The sequence below is a fragment of the Sturnira hondurensis genome, unplaced genomic scaffold, assembly GCF_014824575.4.
Source record: "Sturnira hondurensis isolate 20B ecotype Veracruz unplaced genomic scaffold, ASM1482457v3 Scaffold0007406, whole genome shotgun sequence".
In the NCBI taxonomy this organism is placed as follows: domain Eukaryota; kingdom Metazoa; phylum Chordata; class Mammalia; order Chiroptera; family Phyllostomidae; genus Sturnira; species Sturnira hondurensis.
The window spans coordinates 17071939-17092689 of NW_028080037.1; the positions used below are offsets into that span (position 1 = coordinate 17071939).

General features: G+C 60.2%; 1 protein-coding gene across 5 annotated transcripts in view; it reads left to right on the plus strand.

Annotated features, from left to right (window-relative positions):
- OSBP2 (oxysterol binding protein 2) overlaps window positions 1-20751 on the plus strand; it is a 137127-nt gene that overhangs the window by 98470 nt on the left and 17906 nt on the right. For all 5 annotated transcript variants that reach the window (XM_037052524.1, XM_037052526.1, XM_037052523.1 and 2 more), the window contains one exon: window positions 6408-6664. In XM_037052524.1, coding sequence (XP_036908419.1) covers window positions 6408-6664 — 257 coding nt within the window. The remainder of the gene's footprint in view (window positions 1-6407; window positions 6665-20751) is intronic.

Sequence of the window (20751 nt, forward strand, 5' to 3'; positions counted from 1 at the left end):
GTCGGCATGAGGCTTGGCCCTCCTGCCCCTGCCTTGGGGTGGCTTGGGGGCAGCCCACCTCTGCACCCCGGGACCTCCCTGGCCAGGGCAGGTGAGTGAGCGCCGAGGCCCTGGGGAGAAGGGTCGGCTCCCTGCAGTGCTTGACCCAGGAAGGAGACCCCATGGAAACCCCAGTTAAGTGTGGAAGCGATAGTGGGCTGGGCACTCTGCCCGCTGCGGACGGCCGTGGGCAGTTGGTTATCGTCAGCATCACAGCAGATGCCATAATTGGAGCACGCCTTCTATTTTTATGCTCCATTTCTGCACCAGGGTTTGTTTCCCTGGAGGAGGTGGGCCCTGCTGCCAGAGCCGTTCGTCATCCCGAGGACCCTGTGGCTGCGGGGTCACAGCCTCCTGTTGGCACCCGGTTCTGTGGGCGTCCTGACACCCTAACATCACTCACACACTTATTTTTCATCCTCCATGTGTCTCGTGGCTTTGAGCCCTGCGCCCCGGCCCCCTCCTGTGAGGGAGAGTCCTGTTCCTTTGTTCTCCGAAGCATTTGCCCAACCTTCCACTGCTTGCTGGCCTCTCCACCCCTCCCAGGGGTCCTGGAGGATGTTTTTTTCTGGGAGGATCAGAGACTCAGCCACTGCAGAAATAACCCTGCAGACCCATGTTTGTGGGGTGAGGTGTTTGCCCTGCAGCCCTGGGAGAATGGAGGCCAACCCGCCCCCGAGGCCCTGCCTTGTCCTTGTTGATAGCTGTCCCTGGTGAGGGTGCAGCCCCTGCACCCGGCTCCTGAGGAAGGTGCTAGAGAGCCCCCCGTGGTTGCACGGTTCCTGATGCCTCAGACACACCTGTGTTGACACCAGTGAGGGAGGAGGGGAGCCAGGCCCCAGAGGGGCCACGAAGGTCAAGTGGTCGCTGGTGTTCTGGCTTGTGGTTTCCAGCCTCCTGCCAAGGTTTCATGATTTATTATTTATTATTACCTGATTTTCCACCAGATTAGATCCTGACATGTCTTCCAGTGTTCTCAAGCCCCAACCTCTCAGCGTTAAATCTCTTATCCCCCTGGCGGGAGGGGCGTCGCCCTGCTTCCCGAAGCTGTCTGTCCATTACTGTCGCTGCTTCTGCAGAACCCCTGCGGGACTAGCGGCCCACGGGGCCTATTCTAGGGGAGGCAGACCTGCTTTCCTCTGGGTTCTCCAGTCAGGAAGGGTTGGCTGGGCCTCAAGGGACCCGAGGGCCCTCAATGGCTTCCTGTCGCATCTGACCTGGTCCCCATGCTTCGTGTTCCTGTGCTGCGCTTTAGGGGTGCCCACACTCAGTGCTCCGGCCCAGCACTCCCGCTCCGCCTCGCCCCAGAGTGGCATCCTCTTCCTGCGCCAGCCCCACCACATGGCCCTCCCGCCCTGTGCATCCACAAGGCAACCACCTCCTCCCAAAGGCCCCTTGCAGGGTGCCAACCGCCCCCCCACCCCGCCTCAGGACATTTCTCTAACACCCCTGCCTGTGGGGGCTACTGTCTGAGCCCCTTCCTTGTCAATGGTCTTGAGCAACCTGTTCTCTCTTCGGGAGCTCTGGGAAGGCCTCAGTCTCTCCTCGCCGTTGCCTGAGTAAGGCAGAGTCCACCTCCTTCGCAGGGGACCAGAGGACCAGCGCCACCCCCCAGGCAGGGCTTGCCTCCCCACCCGCCCACACCAGGCCAGTTGGAGGGTCCCCGCAGGCACAGGCTGCATCTCAAGGCTGGGATGGGAAAGCTCCTGTAGGAAAGCTCCTGTGGGAAATCTTTTGACCTCCAGGGCCATGGGGTGGCAAGTGCCACCAGCCTCTCTGTGAAGACCATGCCACCACTCCCAGCTCTCCCACCTGGGAGCCTTGGGGTCTTAGACACCATGCTTAACTTGTACCACCCTTTCCTCTTCTGGGTGTGATTCCTGCGGCATGCCGTGTCACTGAGGGAGTGGCACGACATACGGGGGCACAGAACAGGCAGTCACCCAGCAACCTGGAGGCTCGCTCTCAGACCCACTGAGGTTATGCGACACCCCACGGACTGGCCCCCGAAGCCTTTTTCTGTCTCTCCTCAGCATTCCACTGATTGCTTTCTGTGATCAAACTGGGGCAGCTTAACCAGCCTCCTGAAATCTAAACAGAAATCACCAGACCTGCTGTAACTGAAAGTTTGAGGTGCTAACATTGCAGACTGGAAACGGCTGGGCTCTGCCTGGAGTGCAAGTTCCCACGCTCTCACTCGAAACCGAAACCGAAACCGATACTGACACTTGCATCTCTATCTCCTCAGGGGCCCTGCGGTGGGTGTGTCTTTGGGCAGCCAGGCTGCAAAAAAAAAAAAAGAAAGAAAGAAAGAAAGAAAAAGATGCACTTCCTGCTCAGTGAGTGTCTTTTGTGCTCAGGATGGAATGAGAGCCCCGCCCCCAGTGGCAGGTGGCCTGGGAGCACAAGGGAGGTGTGGCCGTCCAGGGGCTGGGACTACCAGCTGGAAAGCTCCTAGGGCTCAGGAATTAGGCAGAGAGGGGAGGGAGCAGAGCCTGTCCTTATTAATGGTGCTGCTGACCCAGTGGAGCGCTGCTGGGTCAGGGTTAGTCCCGCTGGTGACCTAAGTGCTCGTAAGCCACGGCCGGACAGGTGGCCCTCAGGACCCTGGTGCAGTCGGTCACCTGCCTTGTGTGTAGGGGTCCTTCACCACCCTCCCCTCCCTATGCTCTCTTTTCTGTGGCATGACAGGACAGCAGGACAAGGCCAATGGGGCATACTGGGGTGAGCAGGGACACACAGAGACGATGTATATCCCTTACTCCCATCATCCCCAACCCCACTCAGCCAGTGACATTCTGTGGCTGCCTTAGGCCTCCATCCGCCTTGCTCCGCCCTCCTGCAGATGGCGGTTCGGGTCTCCTGGTGTGGCTGCCTCCTCCCGCTTCTCCCAGAGCGGGGCAAGGCTTCTCTCCTGTCTCCCCCCAGGATGCTCCCCCCAGAGCCCTGTGTTCTCATGCCCAGCTTGCTGCCGGGCCTGCAGAGATGAGCAGTCTATGACCCTGGTCCTCCGGGAAGCCACTGGGCTCTTTGTACATGTTTGGATGTTATTCCAGTTGGCTGGAGACCGGTCAAGAGGCCCAACTCTCAGGAGCCCAAGAGACGGAGCCCGAGGGTCCAGGGTGGTGGCTCAGTAGCCATGGCCAGCGGTCACCAGACAGAGAAGAGGAGGAAAGAAGCCCAGGGGAGGCACAGAAGCAGGGAAGCACCAGGGCCCTTGGTGTCCACCAGTCTCACGGGAGGGGCTGAAGAACCGAGGAGGAGGAAGGAGAGGAGATGCTGGCAGACCCTGCCGGGCCTTCTTGGGCACCGCACATGGGGTCTCCACCTTCTCGGCACCTAGACAGAGAGGAGCTACCTAGATGCCCCTCCTGCTCAGGACCCTGCTGGGGTCCTGTGCTTGTCCCTCCGCCCACAGACCTGTTTCCTTTGCCTGCCATCCTGTCCCCCTGTCAAGACCCATCTCTGCACCCCTCCCCCCAAAACTTGTCCAGCGCAGCACTGGGTGTGGGTGCAGAGGGCTTGAGCACTGGGCTTGCCCATGCCCTTGACCTTGCATGCCCTGAGGCCCCCCTCCCATTGTGAGCCAGAGCTATTCTCAATCATCTCCAGCCATGGTTGTGAGGGGGAGGAGACCCCCCAGTTGTCCTGTGTCTTAGCCAAGGAGGTTGTGGGCATGTGAGGGCAAAGCCATGTTTCCCAGAGCAACAAGCAGCAGACAGTGCAAAATGGTGCGGCTGTGGGGCCTCTGCCCCCACCTTGTCACCGCCCTGCCCCCATCCAAAACCAGCTGTGCAGCCTTCTGGTTTCTGGGTTTCAGAAAGCTGCCTCCTGGCATGACTTCCCACCCAGAAATTTGATCCATTTTCCTGTGAAGGTGTAAAATAGCTCCACTTCTAAAAATAGCTTACCTGGCTCTGCTGAGCTGCCTGCTTCCATGGCAACCCACTCCTCCCCAGGAGCCCCCCCAGGAAAGAGGATCCCAGCCCTGGCACCGGTGCCCAGTGGGTTCTTTAGCCAGAGCTGGCTCTTTAAGGGTTCAAGGGAGCGGGGGCAGGGAGCAGAGCAAACACATAGAGGCTCCCACTGGTTCCAAGTTTCTGTGACTTGAAGTAAATTCAAGACTGGTTATTTGCGAGAGTGAGCTGTGCTGATGAAGGTGCAGAGATACTGGTGGGCCGACGCTCGGCAAGGGCCGTGCACTGGGGGCGTAATGTCCTTCCTAGACAGGTGTTAATATTCCCAGTGTGTGAATGAGTGCACTTAACCAAAGCCACATGGGGTCGCAGCAGGACTGCAGGACCCAGAACCACCCACCCCCGACCAGTCAGGAGGTGTGGGTGCCAGGCTTTGAGGGGAGGACGGAGGGACTGGTGAGGTCTCCTTGTCCAGGAAGGAGCCTGGGTGATCAACTAGGGAGCATCTGGGGACCGCGTCCTAGGCCAGTAAGTCAAACCTGATGGTCAGTGATAGAGTGAGAGCACAGCCCAGTGCATTCAGCTCAGTCTCAGTTGCTCAGTGGCCCCCCATGGTGTCATGTCCTTATTCCCAGAACCTGTGGGTATGTTACTGCATGTGGTAAAGACCTCCCTCACTGGGTTATCAACATGCATGAACAGAAGCACTGCCCCCACTCAGGGCCCGGCATTAGCCATAGGAGCCTTTCTACGGCAATCCAGAGAGAGGAGAGGATTCGGATCTGAACTGGTGGCTTGTCTTCCAGGAACTTGTACTCTCTCACCCGCAGAGCAGGAAGAGTAGTCAAGACCTTCTAACCCCCCTAAGGCTCAGTGTTCACATCCGTAAAGCCAGCAGCCCGTAGCCTGGCCTGGCACGTGCGGTCTCCAGGCGCTGGTCGTTTGGGGGCTGCAGTTGGGCAGGCCTGGGGGGAGAGGCTCCTGTCCCTAGCCTGGGTGCTGGCCGAAGGCTCCTCATGGCTGCAGGGACACAGTGTACAATGGATGCTTCCCCCCCCACACCCCCTTTCAACTGGGCCCCACGCCACTGGCTGGCCTGGCACTGCCACCAGCTCAGGGCTGTGACTCGGCTGTGGCCACCCCCACGCATCCTGCCCACCGTGGGAAAAATCTACTCTCTCACAACATGCACTTTTTAAAATTTTTGTGTCTTGGGTTATAGACTTCCTTTATCTACAAAAAAAAAAAAAGTTTCTTGCTGATCACTTCTGAAAGAAGGCGTTTCAGAAACCCCTCAGCGGTTACAGGCTCCGGCACCCCCAGGTCTCGGTTAGCTCTTGGTTGCTCCGCGCTCGGCATTAAAGCAGGAGCAGGGCCCAGACCAGCTGCCCACTGAACCCCCCAGAGGCTCCCACAGCTCAGTGACCACTGGGCTGGCAGTGGGCCCGGATCTGAGGCACCCTGGACTCCCAGGAAGGGGCGCACCAAGGGCGCCTGGGCAGCTGTGCAGGAGGGGGGACCGGGAGGAGAGGGAGCGCCCACCCAGCCGGCTCACGGGAAAAATGTGGCTCTGGAAGCAGCGCACTGGCTGGGCGGCCTGGGGCGTGACTTCCCTTCTTTGAGCCTCAGTTCCCTCATCTGTCCCCTGGGAATAGTACAGTCTCCACCTTGATGGGACCCTGGAAAGGCCACAGCCAGTGTCTGCAACAGAAGGCATTTGGTCGGTGAGATTGCCTTGCTCCCTCAGGGGAGACGGGTTTGATGACCTGCAGCAGGACCGGGTGGGGCAGAATCGGGGACGGGGAGCTGGGACGTTGGCCTGGGTAGGGGAGGCGTCCCCGGCAGCTGGACCAGAACTTGGACCCTCTGAGCTGCTCACTAAGGTGTACTGCTTAGTAACGAGTTCAACGCAGGTGCGGTGAGGCAGGACACAGTGGGAAAGGCCCCACGTATGAGCGCTCACGTGTTTGCAGGGACCAGGGCAGGTTGGTGTGGCTGGGGAGGCATAGAGCAGGGAGAGCTAAGTGGGGTTGGCGGGAAAGCGTGGGTCGGTTTGGGCGGGGCTTGTAATGTGGAGAAAGGAACTAGGTTTTATCTGGGGTCTCTGGCCCTGGGATGAGAGCTGCTCCTGCACAGCGTCTCCCCTCCCCACGCAGTGCAGCCCCCCTTGCCTGCACATCCCAGCCCAGGGGGGTTGGGGGGCAGCAGGTGCCTATAGTCCTACCCCCTCCAAAGCATAGCCCAGGCCTGTCATGCAAACTGGTCCCCCTTTAAGTCCCCTCCCAGGACTCAGGAGGGCCTGTGCCCACCCAGGGAAGGCTGGCGGATACCTCGCCTTGCCTGGGGGCAGGAACCGGCACTACACAGAGCTCTGCCCTTACTGAGTGAGCCCAGGCTGGGCGGGCCTCTGATGCCGTCAGTGATAAACCCAGCGACCCTGTCTCCCCACAGATGACTCGGGGGACGACGACGACGAGACTGCCACCCCAACGGACAAGAGTGAACTGCACAACACCATCAAGAACCTCTCCTTGAAGTTAGATGACCTCAGCACGTGCAATGACCTCATCGCCAAGCACGGTGCTGCGCTCCAGCGCTCCCTGAACGAGCTGGACAGCCTCAGGGTCCCGTACGAGAGCAGCGAGAAGCTGAAGGCCGTGAACGAGCGGGCCACGCTCTTCCGCATCACGTCCAATGCTATGATCAACGTGAGTGCCTGCGCGGGCTGCCCAAGAGGGAAGTGCCTCCCTGTCACCAGCACCTGAGGGAAGCTGGGGCATCTGACAGATCGAGGGCTTTGTTTCAGGTGGCCTCGGGCCGTTCCCCAAAGCTGGCTCTCTCCCACGCACTCTGTCCTCTTTGTCATCCCATCCATTCGGGCATCGCTGGGCAAGGGCATTCTTTTTAGTTGTCTGGTGGAAGCCAGGGCTGGCATGGAGTTGGGTTGAGGCCGTAAGAGGCTGGTCCTGGCTGAGGAAGGCCAGGGCTCCCAGCTGTGCCCACACGGTGAGCAGGTGGTCGCCATGCTGGCCCCCAACAGCTGCTCCTGCTTTTTGGAGTCACAGGGCAGATGCAGCAGCATTGGGGCCACAGGGGTCCCCCCCGCACATGGTGGAGGTGTGGGGGGTCCAGGAGCCAGGAGACCTTTAGAGCTGAGGCTGCCGTGGGTCAGGCCAAGCTGGCAGTAGCCAAATGAGTAACTCCAGTCTGTAAACTGAGAGGCAAGTCACAGCCCTACATGCTGGCCCCGTCGTCACTCTGCATTCACATTTTCCTGTGACCACCCTCACGGCCCCCGGCCTCCTTACTGCCCCTGGACACTGGGGGCCCAGGTTCCTGCATTCCCTGCATGCATATTAAGCATTTAATGGCATAATGATGTGTTCATGTTTCCCCATCCATCCCCGAAGCCACCGCCGCCCACCCACTGAGATGGAAGCCACTTTGTCTTGAGTAGCAGCTTGGGTCTCCCCAGATAATGAGCTGCTCCGCTGGCGTCTCTAGCACAGTGTTTTTTCAGGCGTCATAGGCTAATCCGTGCTTGCGAGCCAGAGACACGGCTCACCCTCCGAGTGCACAGTGAGTCACCTCCTGGGAAGCAGGGACCCTGGGTTTGATGGTGACCCCTGTTTTCGGTTCTGGCGCCAGCAGGTTGGACAGGAGTGACAGGAGAGCCGTGCTCCGGGCGGGGCTCTGCCACCTGCTAGCGTGCACGTCAGGGCCTCTCCCTGTCCCCTCCACTGGGGAAGGGGGTACACAGAAGTGGGGCACCGGCCCTGACAGGCCATGCTGGTAGTCTGGGCGCGTGCAGAGGCCTGCATCTCTCCTGGGCGGCCTTCCTGAGCGCCGCTCCTCACCTAGAAGGGACTCCACTAGGTCGGTTCTGGGAAAGAGGTTTGCACGGCTGTCAGACACCCAGTGTCCAAAGCCCCACTGTGTGCAGAGGGGCCACCTAGGCAGAGCTTCCCCACCCCTGGCCAGGCCTTGACCTCCACCTGATACAAGGAGGGGGTTGGACCAGGGACCTGTAACTAAGGCAGCAGTGTGGCTCCCACGCCCCAACCCCAGGCGGAGCCCCCTCACACCCAGGATCACTTCCCCCTTCCTACCACCTCATTAGTATCATTAGATATCATTAGTGCCAGAGTGGAAACTGAGGCTCAGAGAAATCCCCTGAGCTGCCCAGTCGCCCACCCAGTCAGTGAGCAGCCGAGCGTGGGTGCCATGGGGGTGTGATGCCCCTGCCCCCCCCCAGCTGGTGAGGGTAAAAAGGGCTGTGGAGGCCCCTCCCACTTTGAGGTCAGCACACAGAGGGCAACCTCACTTCTACCCGCAGCGAACCCCCAATCTCAGGACCCCGAGTCTCTGGCATGCCTTCTACCTCTGGGTTGAGGCCCCACCAGGGCCCTTTCTGGGAAGTTAGGGATGGAGAATAGGGGAGGCCACCCCAGTTGTCCCCAGAAGGACCAATCGGGATCCCTCCGGTCCCCCCAGATCTCACTGTAGGAGGAAGTTGCGTTTTCCCCACCGTCAGGTCCACAGCAGCTCCACATCCCTGCCCAGCCTGACCCACGCGAGCCCCCGTCTGACCCATAGGGCAGCGTCCAGCAGTCCCCCAGCCTGAGCTGGGGGAATACCCGTCCCCACCAGGCGCTGTGAATGGTGAATGACCGTGGGCTCTGACTGAGCCTGGGTTCTGCAAGCAGAATGGGAAGGAGAGATGCCAGCCAGCCAGAGCCCGTAGGAAATGCATCCGTCAAAGGGCCCTGGGCAAGCAGCACCTTCCCGCAGCGGGAGAGACCGCTGCTTCATCTTCGCTCTCCCCAAGACGGTGGAGAACCTGGGGCTGTTCAGCTTTCAGGAGAAAAGTAGAGGGACAGTTTTTTAACCTCCTTCAAATTTATGGAAGGCTGTCTGTATCATGAGCCTTTAGGGCACCGGCTCCCAGAAGAACAGGGTTAGTGACAGGCTGTTACTGGGCCACTGCTCCCAGGTGCTGATCTCACCTGGTGTGGATGTTGGCGCCCCCTGTAGCTGTTTGAGGGAACCGGATGCACCCAGGAGATTTCTGGACCAGAAATACTGAACAGTGACGCAGTTTCCCCCCTCAGGTCTCTGCCCATCACCTCTGCCCACTGCCCGTGCTGTACCCTCTAGCACACTCTTTCCCCACCTCCCAGATAACTGACAGTTCCCTTTTCGTCCTCAGAAGCCCCACATGGATGTCACCATGGAGGGTTTCCGAGCTCCCTATCAGAGAGCCGGTCCTCCTGGCTAGAAAGCCCTGGAACCCAGGGGCACTGCTGTGTGGTGCTGAGCCTGCCTTATGGAGTTTAGGCTGCTATTTCGACCTCTGCCCTCTCACTAAGTTTTGTGTGCCGCCCCCCTCCCCCCACCCCAGCACCATCCCGGGCTCCGTTGCCAAGAAGGGAACATGTGTCTGTCTGCTGTCCCTTCCAAGGCAGCAGGGTGGCGAGTCCCCAGCAGTGGCCCAGTGGGAGTGCCCAGTACATGATATTTTATAGCAGGTCTCATGCCTCAAGAAAAACATTCCAGGGAGCCCGCACTGCACACCTGCCTGCTACATCACCCTTTGCAGAGCCACCCCAGCCCCGCTTCCTCACCTGAACGGGGTCAGCGAGAAAGCACAGGCTCTGCACACAGCCCTGGACCGCAGAGCCACCTATCACCACCCGCTGCCACCCTGGTCACCCGCCTTGCAGAGAAATGACCCAACCTGGTCACTGAGAAATAGGAACAGGGCTCTGACATGAAGCTACAGGAATATCATACTGGGCCATGTCATACTGAGCCCCTGCGTCCCCACCTGCTCTGTGGTTTCAGCTGGCAGGACTCGGAGCCGGGTGCTGGGTGGGCCTTGGGCCAGCCCTCTGGGGGCAGCATCCGAGCAGGTCAGCAGCACCAGAGTGACCTCAGGGTAACCCTCCCCCTCGGCACATGGTGAAGCCGTGAGCACGTGGCTCAGGCAGTTAGGGAGCTCCTGCCTGTTGGGACTCAAACCCAGAGCTGAGCAGCTGCCCCAGGCCTGCGCCAGGAGGGGACTCAGCTCTGTCCCTGGATCTCATAGACCAGAGGACTCTGCCAGTGGCACTTCGTCACACGCGGGCTCAGCATCATGGCCTTCTTGAGGAGTAGTTACACAGGGGCAGCAGCTCACGCTCCCACCTTTGAAGGCCAAGTTTCTAGAGGGGCTGGAAGGTAGACTCAGGCCAAGCTGACCATAGCCCAGTAGGAGAGTGACCATGGAATACTAGCCGTGTGTCCTGTCAGCCAGGGTGGGGTCTGCAGGGGTCAGAAGCAGTGGCCACAGAGCTGGGCCCGGAAGGGTAAAGAGGGTTTCTCTCGGGCAGGGAAGGGAAATACTAACAGTGGCCGCTTCTGGGCCGTCGCTGGGTGCTGAGTGCTGAGCTCTTTACCCACCTCCCTGTAAGAGGTGCCCTGGGACAGGGACCCACACTAGTTTATCTCTAAAGCGCTCCCCCCCCTTCCTGGGCCTCTGAGGATGGTTCTTCAGTCGTGGTGGCCCCGTGGGTAGGACCTGGCTGTGGGCAAACCTCCCTGACCATGTGGGTGGCAGCCTCACCACCCTGCTCCCTGGAGGGAGAGCAGACACATTTTTCCCTTCTCGACAGTGAGGGAGAGATGGAGCCTGGGATTCACACAACTCCTGAGCGCCCCCTGTGGGCCCAGCAGCCCCTCCCCAGCCTTATCTCCCATGCATTCCCCACTGGCCACCTGTCTTGGGGTTTCCATCAGCCTGGACAGCTCACCAGATCTGAAGAGGCCAGTCTGTCAGCCCCTGCCCACCTGTCCCACCTCAGACAGAGGTTACTTTTTCGGGGAAGCTGTCTTTCTCTCTCTGTGCTCCCAGGGCCCCTTCTCGCAGTTCACCCAGCTGAGTCAGCCCTGGGTGCTGTCTTCCCTCCCAGGTGGCCGTTCTTCGGCCCCAGGCCCCAGCTCCTGGGGGAGGGGCTGGGAGGGCTTGGAGTGGGCCACAGGCCAGTGAGAAGCCAGAACAGGAAAAGGAATTAACGTCCCATGGTCGCACTGTGTCCCAGACCTCTGCACGCTGACCTCACCTCACCCACTCAGCATTACAGTGGTGAAACTGAGGCAGCTACAGAGGCTGTGAGCCCCTGTCTTCCTGATTCCAGAAGCTTCTATAACCTGCTGCCTCACAGGGGAGAAATAAACTCACCCCTCCCTTGTGCTGGGGTGAGAGGGTTAGGAAACGCACCCCTGCCACCCTCACCCCAAGTCCCCACCCCCACCACTGCTGACCACCGCCCTGTCTGTGGGTCTGGCATCTCATAGGCTTTTTTACTGCAGCATCTTGGCAGGTCCTCCCTGTCTCCTGCAAGGACAGGACACAGTCTCCCTTGCAATCCCAGTGGCCCGGAACGTCTGTGCCTGGCACTGTGCCCAGCACACAGGAGCCTCAGCAAATGAGAGAGAGAGCATGCGGGCAGGTTGTGAAAGAATGCAGCAGCGAATGAATGAATCGCGTGGTGTCGGGCACAGTTCCCTAGTGGGTGATTTTGTGAGTCTGATCAAAGGCAGCCCTGCAGTTCCCTGGTTGGATCAGTTTGGGTGACTGTGAATTAGCCTGCCACTTAGGAGGTAGCACACAGCACTAGAAATGACTGGGTCTCACACTGAGCCCGTGCACAGGCGCTCCGCCGGCCTGGGTGTAGGGACGGCAAGCCTCGCAGCCAGGGTGCGCCTGATGTGGCCGCATTGGACCAGTCACGTGGTTTAAGGTGAAGGGTGATGGGATTGGTGCGTATTACTATCTTATGCTTTGGGTATTAGTTTTTATAAAGTGAAAAAAATAAATTCAATTTTTATTCTTTTTCCTGTGACTATCTTTGTGGTGAAGCAAAGTGCCCTGGTTTGAAGGACAGGCCCCGGGGCTGATGGCAATGTGACAACAGCAACCTGCCCCACTTTCTTCCCTTGACTTTGCTCCTCACTGCAGCCACAGCAGGTTGCTGTCATTACAGCTTCCATGTCCTTGTCATTTATATTATCCAAGCACCGCCCTGAGACCAGAGCAATCATTCTGCACCAGGGTCACAGGCCCAGCTGCTGCAGGAGGCCTTGGTGTCACGGCCATCAGCCTCCGGGCCATCCCCAGTGTTGGCCACGGGGTGTGTGGAAAGGGCTGTGTCACCTATCACCACACCTTCTATTTGGGACTGTGGCCTCCTCTCCCAGGCCAGGACTGAGAGGAGATGTGCTGGGTGTTACCAGACCACAGAGTGAGTGCAGAAAGGTCACGTCACTTGTCCTTGTCACCACCAGCTGGCCCAGCACCCTGGTGCTCTCCTGGTTGGCCTGAGCACCCCACAGGTGGCCCTTGAGTTCTAGCCTCGTGGCCGCTGCCCTGGGCAGAAGAACCCACAGTACTGTGTGGTCATTCTGGGGGAGTCCTTGCCTCCCCGTGCCAGGCTCCCCTTCCTGGCGGGTGGAAGCAGGCCCTGTCTGAGGCCCAGGCCGCCGAGCCTGGCCAGAGAAGTGTTGTTTCTGTGCTTTCACTTCCACTTCCCTGTCCCCTGAGCCCTTGGGACCTCCGTAAGCCACCCACCCACATCTCCTCTTGCCCTGGCCCAGGGAGAGGCGGCCACGGGCCCAGTTAGAAGGCACTGAGAACTGCAGGGCAGGTGGTGGTCGTCTCCGTCTGCAGTGTGGGGCCCCTCGCTGGGCTTGTCTCCCCACAGCTGCTCCTCCAGGCCTCAGAGGTGGGGCTGAGCAAGGCAGACTGCTCCCGACACAGCTCCACAACTGAGCTGGGAGAGGCTCCTGAGAGTGGGCGACTCCTGCAGGGCCCAGGACACGGCCCCTCCAACCACGTGAACCTGTGGTCTTAGGAGCCGTGAGTTCAGGTCAGCCCAGCTCACCCCCCACCCCACCCAGCACTTTTCGACAGGGCAGCACGGGGCTGCTGGTGGATGCTGAGTCATGGGAGGCCCTCCACGGTTCCTCCATGGTCCAGCCAGGTCCTGGCCTAGGCCCTTGGCATACGGTGAGCAAAGCCTGGGAGCTGTAACCATGGAGATGATGGAGCATGTTAGAGGCAAAGAGAGAAAACAGCAGGCTGGGGCGTGCAGCAAGAGCTCATGGACACAGACTGGCTGGAGGGGAGGGGAAGAGTGGAGGGCCTGCAGGGAGGTGGGGAGAAGAGCCTAAACCATGCAGGCTGGGGTGACTGTGGGAGGGACGCCTGGGGAGACGGGAACTGGCCACAGGAGGCCTCACGTGTGGGGAGCACTTTGCCCTCCACTCTGAATGAGGGGCTTGTGCAGCCGAGGAAAACGACCCAACCCTCATTTCAACGAGAGCCGGCCACTGCTCGGAAAAAGGGCTGTTGTGAGACGGGCGGGTAGGCAGAGGCCCCCCTAGGAGGCCCCCGTTGTCGCCTAGGGGTGAGTGGTGGCTTGGCCGAGGGGAGAGGGTCTAGAGAAGCGGTGGCTGCTGCTGTGAGTGGAGGGAAGAGCAGTGGGGTTGCTCCGGGGCCGAGAGAACGGGGCCTCCAGGAGGAACTGCAAGGCGTGGGCCTGAGCCGCTAGAAGAATGGTGGGGGGCGTGCTGTCGGACCCTGTCCCAGTCTTCACATCGGGCCGTGGGCCCACTGGTCAGTCCCACAGATGCGGGCAGGATGCAGAGCCTTTCCCAGAGGCAGGTTTTGTGCAGCCAACCAGTGAGCAGAGCTGGTTGGAGGGCAAGCCTCACAGGAGACCAGAGGTGGTCCAGGTGACCAGTGAGGGCAGAAGGCAGCAGAGAGGCTGCTCACAGGGCCCACCTCACGGGGCCCAGTGGAACGGACGCTGCACTCTAGGCCCCCTGTTTACCAAGGCAGGCCCACGAGGGTCTCATTTTGGTGCCTCCAGTAGAGCCGGTTGGGCAGGACCAGGGTGTGGACCCTGACCGCAGGGACTCAGGAAAGCCCTGCGCAGCCAGAGGGGAGGGAGTTGGCTCCAACTCCAGCTGAAGGAAGCCGCAGAGCGAAGCGCAGAGGGGGCATCCGAGGCATGAGGGTGGGGGAGGTGCCGAGGCCAGAGTGGGTCACAGGGGCAGGAGGGGTCGGTGGGGACAGGTTGAGGGCAGGTGCAGCAGGTTTGCTAACACAGAGACAGCAGTTTAGAGCCAAGGCCTCAGATGCGGGGCATCGTAGATTTAAAGACCCAGATCGGAGGAGTGTTTACTGCCAGAAACACTCGGAGGCCCCTCTGAGCCCCATTGGGCCATCACGTGGGGCTCCTCGCGCTCGCCCAAGCGGAGCAATGGTGCGGCCCCAGAGCTGCCCCGCCTCCTGCTTCCGGGGCCCTCGGGCAGGTTCCTGTCCAGCTGACCCCTGTTCTGCTGCTGACAACTTGCTCATTTGAGTCCTGGGGAGATGAATAAAAATAGATTCCAGAACGGTCTAAAATCAGTTGGCAAACTGGTGGCCAGATGGTGCTATTTTGTGTGCAAGGACTAAGCTATTTTGAATGTGGAAAGGGCTATTTTAAAGTTTGAATCAAAGCGAAAAGCTGCCTCCCTGGCACCATGAGTCCAACAAGGAGAGGCGGTGACTGTCCCTTTGGTGTCGGGGAGGGCTGGCTGGGCCGCCTGTGCTGAGTGCCGCATGAGGAGTGGGCAGGGGCAGGTGCCCACCCAGCTCTGGGAGCTGCTCAGCCTCCAGGGCCCAGGGGCCAGTAGATACACAAATGGTAGCTTGACTGGTCCTGACCCGGAGAAACCACCCCCGTCTGAGCCTAGGGTGCTGTCACAGCTTCAGGGACCCCACTTGTGCTCTTGGAGGCCTGAGATGGCCACGTTCCTTCTCGCGTGGCAGCTTCTGGGCCGGGCAGCCCTGGCCTGAACCTCAGCGCCCTGCCCCTTCCTGCCTTCATGCGGTGTGTGCCGAGGCCGGCCTGCTGTTCCTCAGTGGGAGGGGAAGGAGAGACCCCATTGGCCCCGGGGTGTCCCCTGGGGTGAGTTTCTGGCCACACAGAGGGGCTCCAGGAGACCATGACTCCACACAGTTTCCTCAAATTCTTCACCTTTTGGTTTGCAGGCCAGTGGGGGGCGGGTCCACAGCAATGCTGGCCACACGAGGATCTACGAGGTGGAGTAGATGGTGGGCCGGCAACCTTGGCCCCAGCCACCCACCCGCCTGGGGACCCCCAAAGCCTGAGTGTTGCTGCAGACCCGACACGTCACCGTCACACCTGGCAGGTCCGACCTGGCTGCAGGTGGAAACATAGCCCTTCTCCCACCCGCCCTTGCACCCAGGGTCACTGGAACTTCCTGTGGGCTGTGGAGGCAGAGCCAGTCACCAAGCTGGCGCTGTCGGCCCAGGGCACCCTCTCAGCCCAGCCTGGAACCTTTGTGCAATTGGCCCACCTCCCACCTCCTCTGTGAGTCCCAGGGCTGCCAACCCCAATGTCCAGTCCCCCTCTAGCGCCCTCCCCACGGCCCTGTCTAGGAGGCAGTGAGGGTGCAGGAGGGTGACTGGTGGTTTCCGAGCAGCCACTGCAGGGCAGGCCCCAGCGGGGTCCTGGCTCTGCTGACCCTCCTGAGGGCTCGAGAGGCTTCCCTGGACCACACACAGGACAGGCAGGGGACCCAGGCTGGCGGACGCCACGCCCTGCTCACCTGCCCACGTTTGGGGAGCAGCAAGGTCACGGTCAGGATTAGGATTAGGAACTACAAAAGCGATTAGAGTTTGTCCTCCTGGGCACAGCTGGGCAGAGGCTGCCACTCGAAGAGGCTTTGTGCCTGCCCCGTGGGGACAGCCGTTGGGGTGACCAGCAGCAGCTTCCTTTGGAGTCACACAGCTTGGCCCCAGCCTGGTTTCCTCTGGGTGGGCAGGCAGGGCCCACCCTACGTGGGAGCCACCTTTCTGTGCTGGGCTTTTCGGTTCCCACTCTCCTCTGAGCGGCTTAGTAGGCTCCCCGCCCTCCCCACGGAGTCAGAACCACACTGCCCGCAGGCCCCGTACCTCCTCATCTCAAGGAGCCTCTCCATAGCTTTGGGGGTGGGAGGAGGGGGCAGGGCCAGGAGCCTGGAACCCCGCTCCCATCCCGGGGACAGTCACCCTGATGGGCCACAGAATCAGGGATTCCTTAGGAGTCCTGGGGTTCAGCCCTCTGTCCCATGAGGACCCCAAGGCCCAGGGGGTCATAGACCTACCCAGGGTGGGCAGTGAGGCAGCACCCACAAGAGGCCCAGATGTTGGGCTCCTTATTCTGCCTGCTCTCTGCCCCTTGCGTGATTTAGTGTGGGTAGTATATAGTGTGGGTAGGAGGATTCAGGTCCCCCAGGTGCTGCTCCTGCTCAGGACTAGGCAGGAGCTCAGAGGGTTGTGGCAGAGCCTCAGGGGAAATGGGACCCTGGGTTCAGAGCCTGCAGCATCCAGGCCCTCCCTGGGAGCCACCCCCACCAGCCCCTGCTGGGCCCCAGGCCTAATCCAGCTTAGTGAGCAAACTGTAGTGCACCGACGAACTCAGCATTCCCAAGCAGGTGGCAGGGCCAGGCCTGCACCTGCCTGTCTGGGCTGTGTGGCCAGGATGGGGCCTGGAGAAGGGAGGCAGCGCCAGAGGAAACCCTGGGAGTTGGGGGTGGATTCCAGGTAGGTGCATTGGGGTGGGAGGGATGGCCGGGCTCTCCACAGCCCTCAGGGTGACAGGGGCAGGTCATCTGCTGCAGATGGCCTCCCCACCCCCCACAACGGTGGCGGTGGCAGTGGCAAAGGCCCGGGTCCAGCCACATGAGCCCCTAGTTACTGTTGCACAGCAGCCTCAGCCCTGCCACCTTTTTAGCAACTGCGACACTCTGATCTTTGAGTGCACAGACCAGCCACAAGTAGCCAGAAGGAAGCCACAGCTGTCCCAGGGCTTTCTCTTCTCTCCTTGCTGCTCTACAGCAGCCTGTCCTGCAGTGCCAACAAGGAGGTGACACAGCCAGGTTACAGCCAGTGGCCCTGGCTATGGGCGATGTCCCCAGCAGCAGGGGCTGNAACGGTGGCGGTGGCAGTGGCAAAGGCCCAGGTCCAGCCACATGAGCCCCTAGTTACTGTTGCACAGCAGCCTCAGCCCTGCCACCTTTTTAGCAACGGCGACACCCTGATCTTTGAGTGCACAGACCAGCCACAAGTAGCCAGAAGGAAGCCACAGCTGTCCCAGGGCTTTCTCTTCTCTCCTTGCTGCTCTACAGCAGCCTGTCCTGCAGTGCCAACAAGGAGGTGACACAGCCAGGTTACAGCCAGTGGCCCTGGCTATGGGCGATGTCCCCAGCAGCAGGGGCTGGGAGGCAGGCATGGCTGAGGCAGGGCTGGGTCCTGTGGTTTGAATGAGGTTATTCCCGGACACCCTTGCTCGTGAGCCCCTTTGGGAGCCCAGTTCCTGTCTAGCAAGGCCATGGATGCCACACCACCTGTGCCCTCAAGGGACACCCAGGCAGCCAGCCATAAGGATGCAGCTTTACCAAATAAGCAGTGGCAGTGCCGGTCCCATGATCTGGGAGACTTGCAGGTGGGGACCAGGGGGACTTGCACTTGGTTCCTTACACATAGTGCTTTGTGGCCTGGGCTAAGTCCCTTGGCCTCCCTGAAAACAGCTGCCTCGGTACTTGTGAGGATGCCCAGATAGCCCTGGCCCACGGTAGCTGCATCAGAGTACACAGGGGTGTCTGGGATGAGCCACAGAAGGGGAGAAAGACAGTGTGCCTGGTGGGGAATACTCACCGGTGTGGGGAGGATGGCGCCCTAGGAGATGTGACTGGAGAGGATTTAGGGCCAGGTCCTCGAGGGGCTGTCAGCAGCCCTGACATATACAACCCACCTGCACTTTCCCTGGAAGAGAAGATGGGCATTTCTAAACTATAGAGCTCACGAATGTCGTGGGTAGGAGGTAAGGAGCCTAATTTGTCTTTGCGGGGTTACTCAAGGGGTTCGCCACTTGGAGAGCTAGATGCAGTTGTCGCAAGGCTGAGTTTTATTTCCTTGCAGCGGGTGAGGGAGAGGGGATTCACATCCGGAAAGCTCCTCCCTCCGGAAAGGAGGCCCAGCCACTGCACGTGGACACTTTGATCAATCACATGTGGATTTCTTCTCTGCACTTGGCGATATTCACCAGGTTGCTCATTGGGTTGCAGTGCCTGTGGAGCTCACCTTGTTTACAGCTGCATCTGCCAAATACTGTGCTGCGTTTTAACATTTAGGCAAGTGTAACATTTAGAACTGCCCAGATCTCGAGACCCTTGTTTAATCGGACACTGCAATCATCTCACCCACTTTGCTTTTGCTGCTAGGAACCCAGAGGCCAGAGGAGCATCCTCTGTGGGGAGTTCATGGGAATTACTTACCATTACCTTCGCTACTGTGTTCTACTCCTTCCTGTTAGTGACTCTTTTCCAAGTCCTGTTGCAAATGCCACAAGCTATGTGAAAGCAAAGCACCCATTTGTTAAAACTCACGGACGACTGCAGGAGCCGTGCGGGGTTGGCAGGGACTAATGGCAGCAGACGCGATGGAAGAGAGCTAAGGAAGGGCAAGGGCAGAGGCCATGGCCTCGTGCGGCTGCCAGGCCAGTCAGGGGCCTGCAGGGCGCCCACAGACTGCCAAGAACTGGAAAATCACGAAGCACCTGTCGTGTGTCTCACCCACGTGTCGCACCTGCGTGAAGGCTCTGTGTGGGATGTGGGGTGGCCTCTGCAACCTACTGCAAGGCAGGCAGGCAGGCAAGGGGGCTGTGCCTCCTGAGGACGGACCCCGGCTCTGCGGGGGAGACATGGCTCTGGGGGCAGACAGACCTGGGATCCCATCCACTTCCTCCTGTTGGCCTGGGTAGCACCTCCTCCCTGGGCCTCAGTCTCAGGGGAGATAGGAGGACCCAGCAAGGGGATTCCCTGAAGTGGTGTGCCTTGTGCCCAGCGCCCGCCGGGGACATGAGGGCCCTTCCCCTCCACCAGCACCAGGCCTCCTGTGGAGTTTGCCAGGAGCAGAGCACACCTGCTCTGGCAGCTGCCTGAGCCAGTCCAATAGCAGGTGGGCAGCAGGAGCCAAGACTGATGTGAGTGGGCCCTGGGGCCAAGCTTCGGGCCATGGGAAAGGGGTGAGTGGGACAGGAGTCTCATGGAAGTAGCAGCTCCGGGTGGACTGAGCTCTGGGCCCAGGCCCTGGGTTCTGGGTCCAGGTTGGCCACTTCCTGCTGTGTGACCTCAAATCCTCAGTTTCACTGTCTATGGAATGGGGTCAGGACTTCTGTAAGGGTCAGGAGCATTTCCACCCAGAGCGATTGCCTGCCTCCCCACTACCGTAACCTCTGACGCCCACTGGTGCACAGCCAACAAAGAGGCACCTTATAGTTAGGCCACTGGCACAGGTGCTCCCTGTGTCCACTGTCAGGGCCGTGCCCTGAGACCTGCAGTGATGAGGAGGGATGGGGACTGGGCGAGGTGGAGGCCACTGTACGACCCAGGGTGACAGAGCCTGGGCTGCTGGTCACAAGCCAGGCAGCAGCAGAGTCAGGCTCAGAGCCAAGCCTCACCGGGCTCACTGAGGCCCACCTCCGGGGCCCCCAAATAGCGTGGTGGTCAGTGAGTGCATCTCCACAGCAGCAGGTGAGCCTTGTAGATCTGCAACTCACAAACTCAAATAGCCCCAGACTCGGACTGCCCTGGACGCAGGCTCTCCTGTCCTCAGGGCCTAAGTGCCTAAGCAGATTTCTTCCCTGAGGTCTCCCCACCCCCAACCTATGCCAGGATGCCTGTCAGTATAAATCTGTGCCTCTTCTGGTAACAGTGGCTTAGGCGTGGCCATCCTCGACTTTTTTTGGGGGGGGGGGTTGGGAGGCCCAAAGTGCACTGAATACACCCCCTCCCCGAGTCTTGCAGGAGAGCTATTGGGACCTGAGTCCCCATTTCCCTGTCAGATGGGGATACCCCTCCTCCTACCTTGAGGATTCGACAGGGCAAGAGGAGACAGGAGCCACAAGCAGGGGGTCAGACATTACTGTTCTGTCCCATAGACAGGACACAGTGAAGGGGGTGGTGTCGGGGAAGGGTTGTGCAGGAACCCTGGCCTCATCCCTGAAACTGTGCCCTTACCACTGAACTTCGCTGGTTTCCTTGGCCTCCATTTCCACATCTCGCCCTGCACATTCTGCGTGGCTGCTGGGGGTTAGCTGATGGGAGACAGGTGCCCAGGGGGCTTATTAAAGAAGTGACTGCCCGGGGCCGGCTGAGCAGCCAGCCCTCTGGAGCTCCGGGATGGGGCCCTTTCTGCTAAGCCAGGCCAGCCGAGCCCAGGCATGGCACACAGCCACGAGGAGCCTGCCCCGTGGGCGGGTGCTGGTCCATCCAGGACACCTCCCCATGGGAGGTGCTCCCTCAGCCAGCAGACGTGCTGGGCCAGCTGCTGAGTTTGGGGGATTCCATGGGACAAAGAGAAACGGGCCCAGTCACTAGAGAAGCTGACTTTGCAGACGTGACATGACGGGGAGGCGAGTGTCCAAGGGGCCTGAGAGGGGTCAGGGCCCTTCCCTGGGGGGCACAGGAGAGGTCTGAGCAGCCCTGGCGGGTAGCAGGTGTGCTGGGTGCAGTGCCGATGCTGGCAGGGCCCCCGAAGGAGTGTCTGTGGAGTCTCCACATCGCCTGGTTCTTCACAGTGGCCCTTTAGGATGGCGCTGCGCGGGTCCCTGTGCTGCAGGCAAGGGTTCGTGTGCCCTGCCCCCTCCAGGAAAGCATGTCTCTGAAGCTCAGGGTCAGACAGTACCTAGTGTGCGTGGAG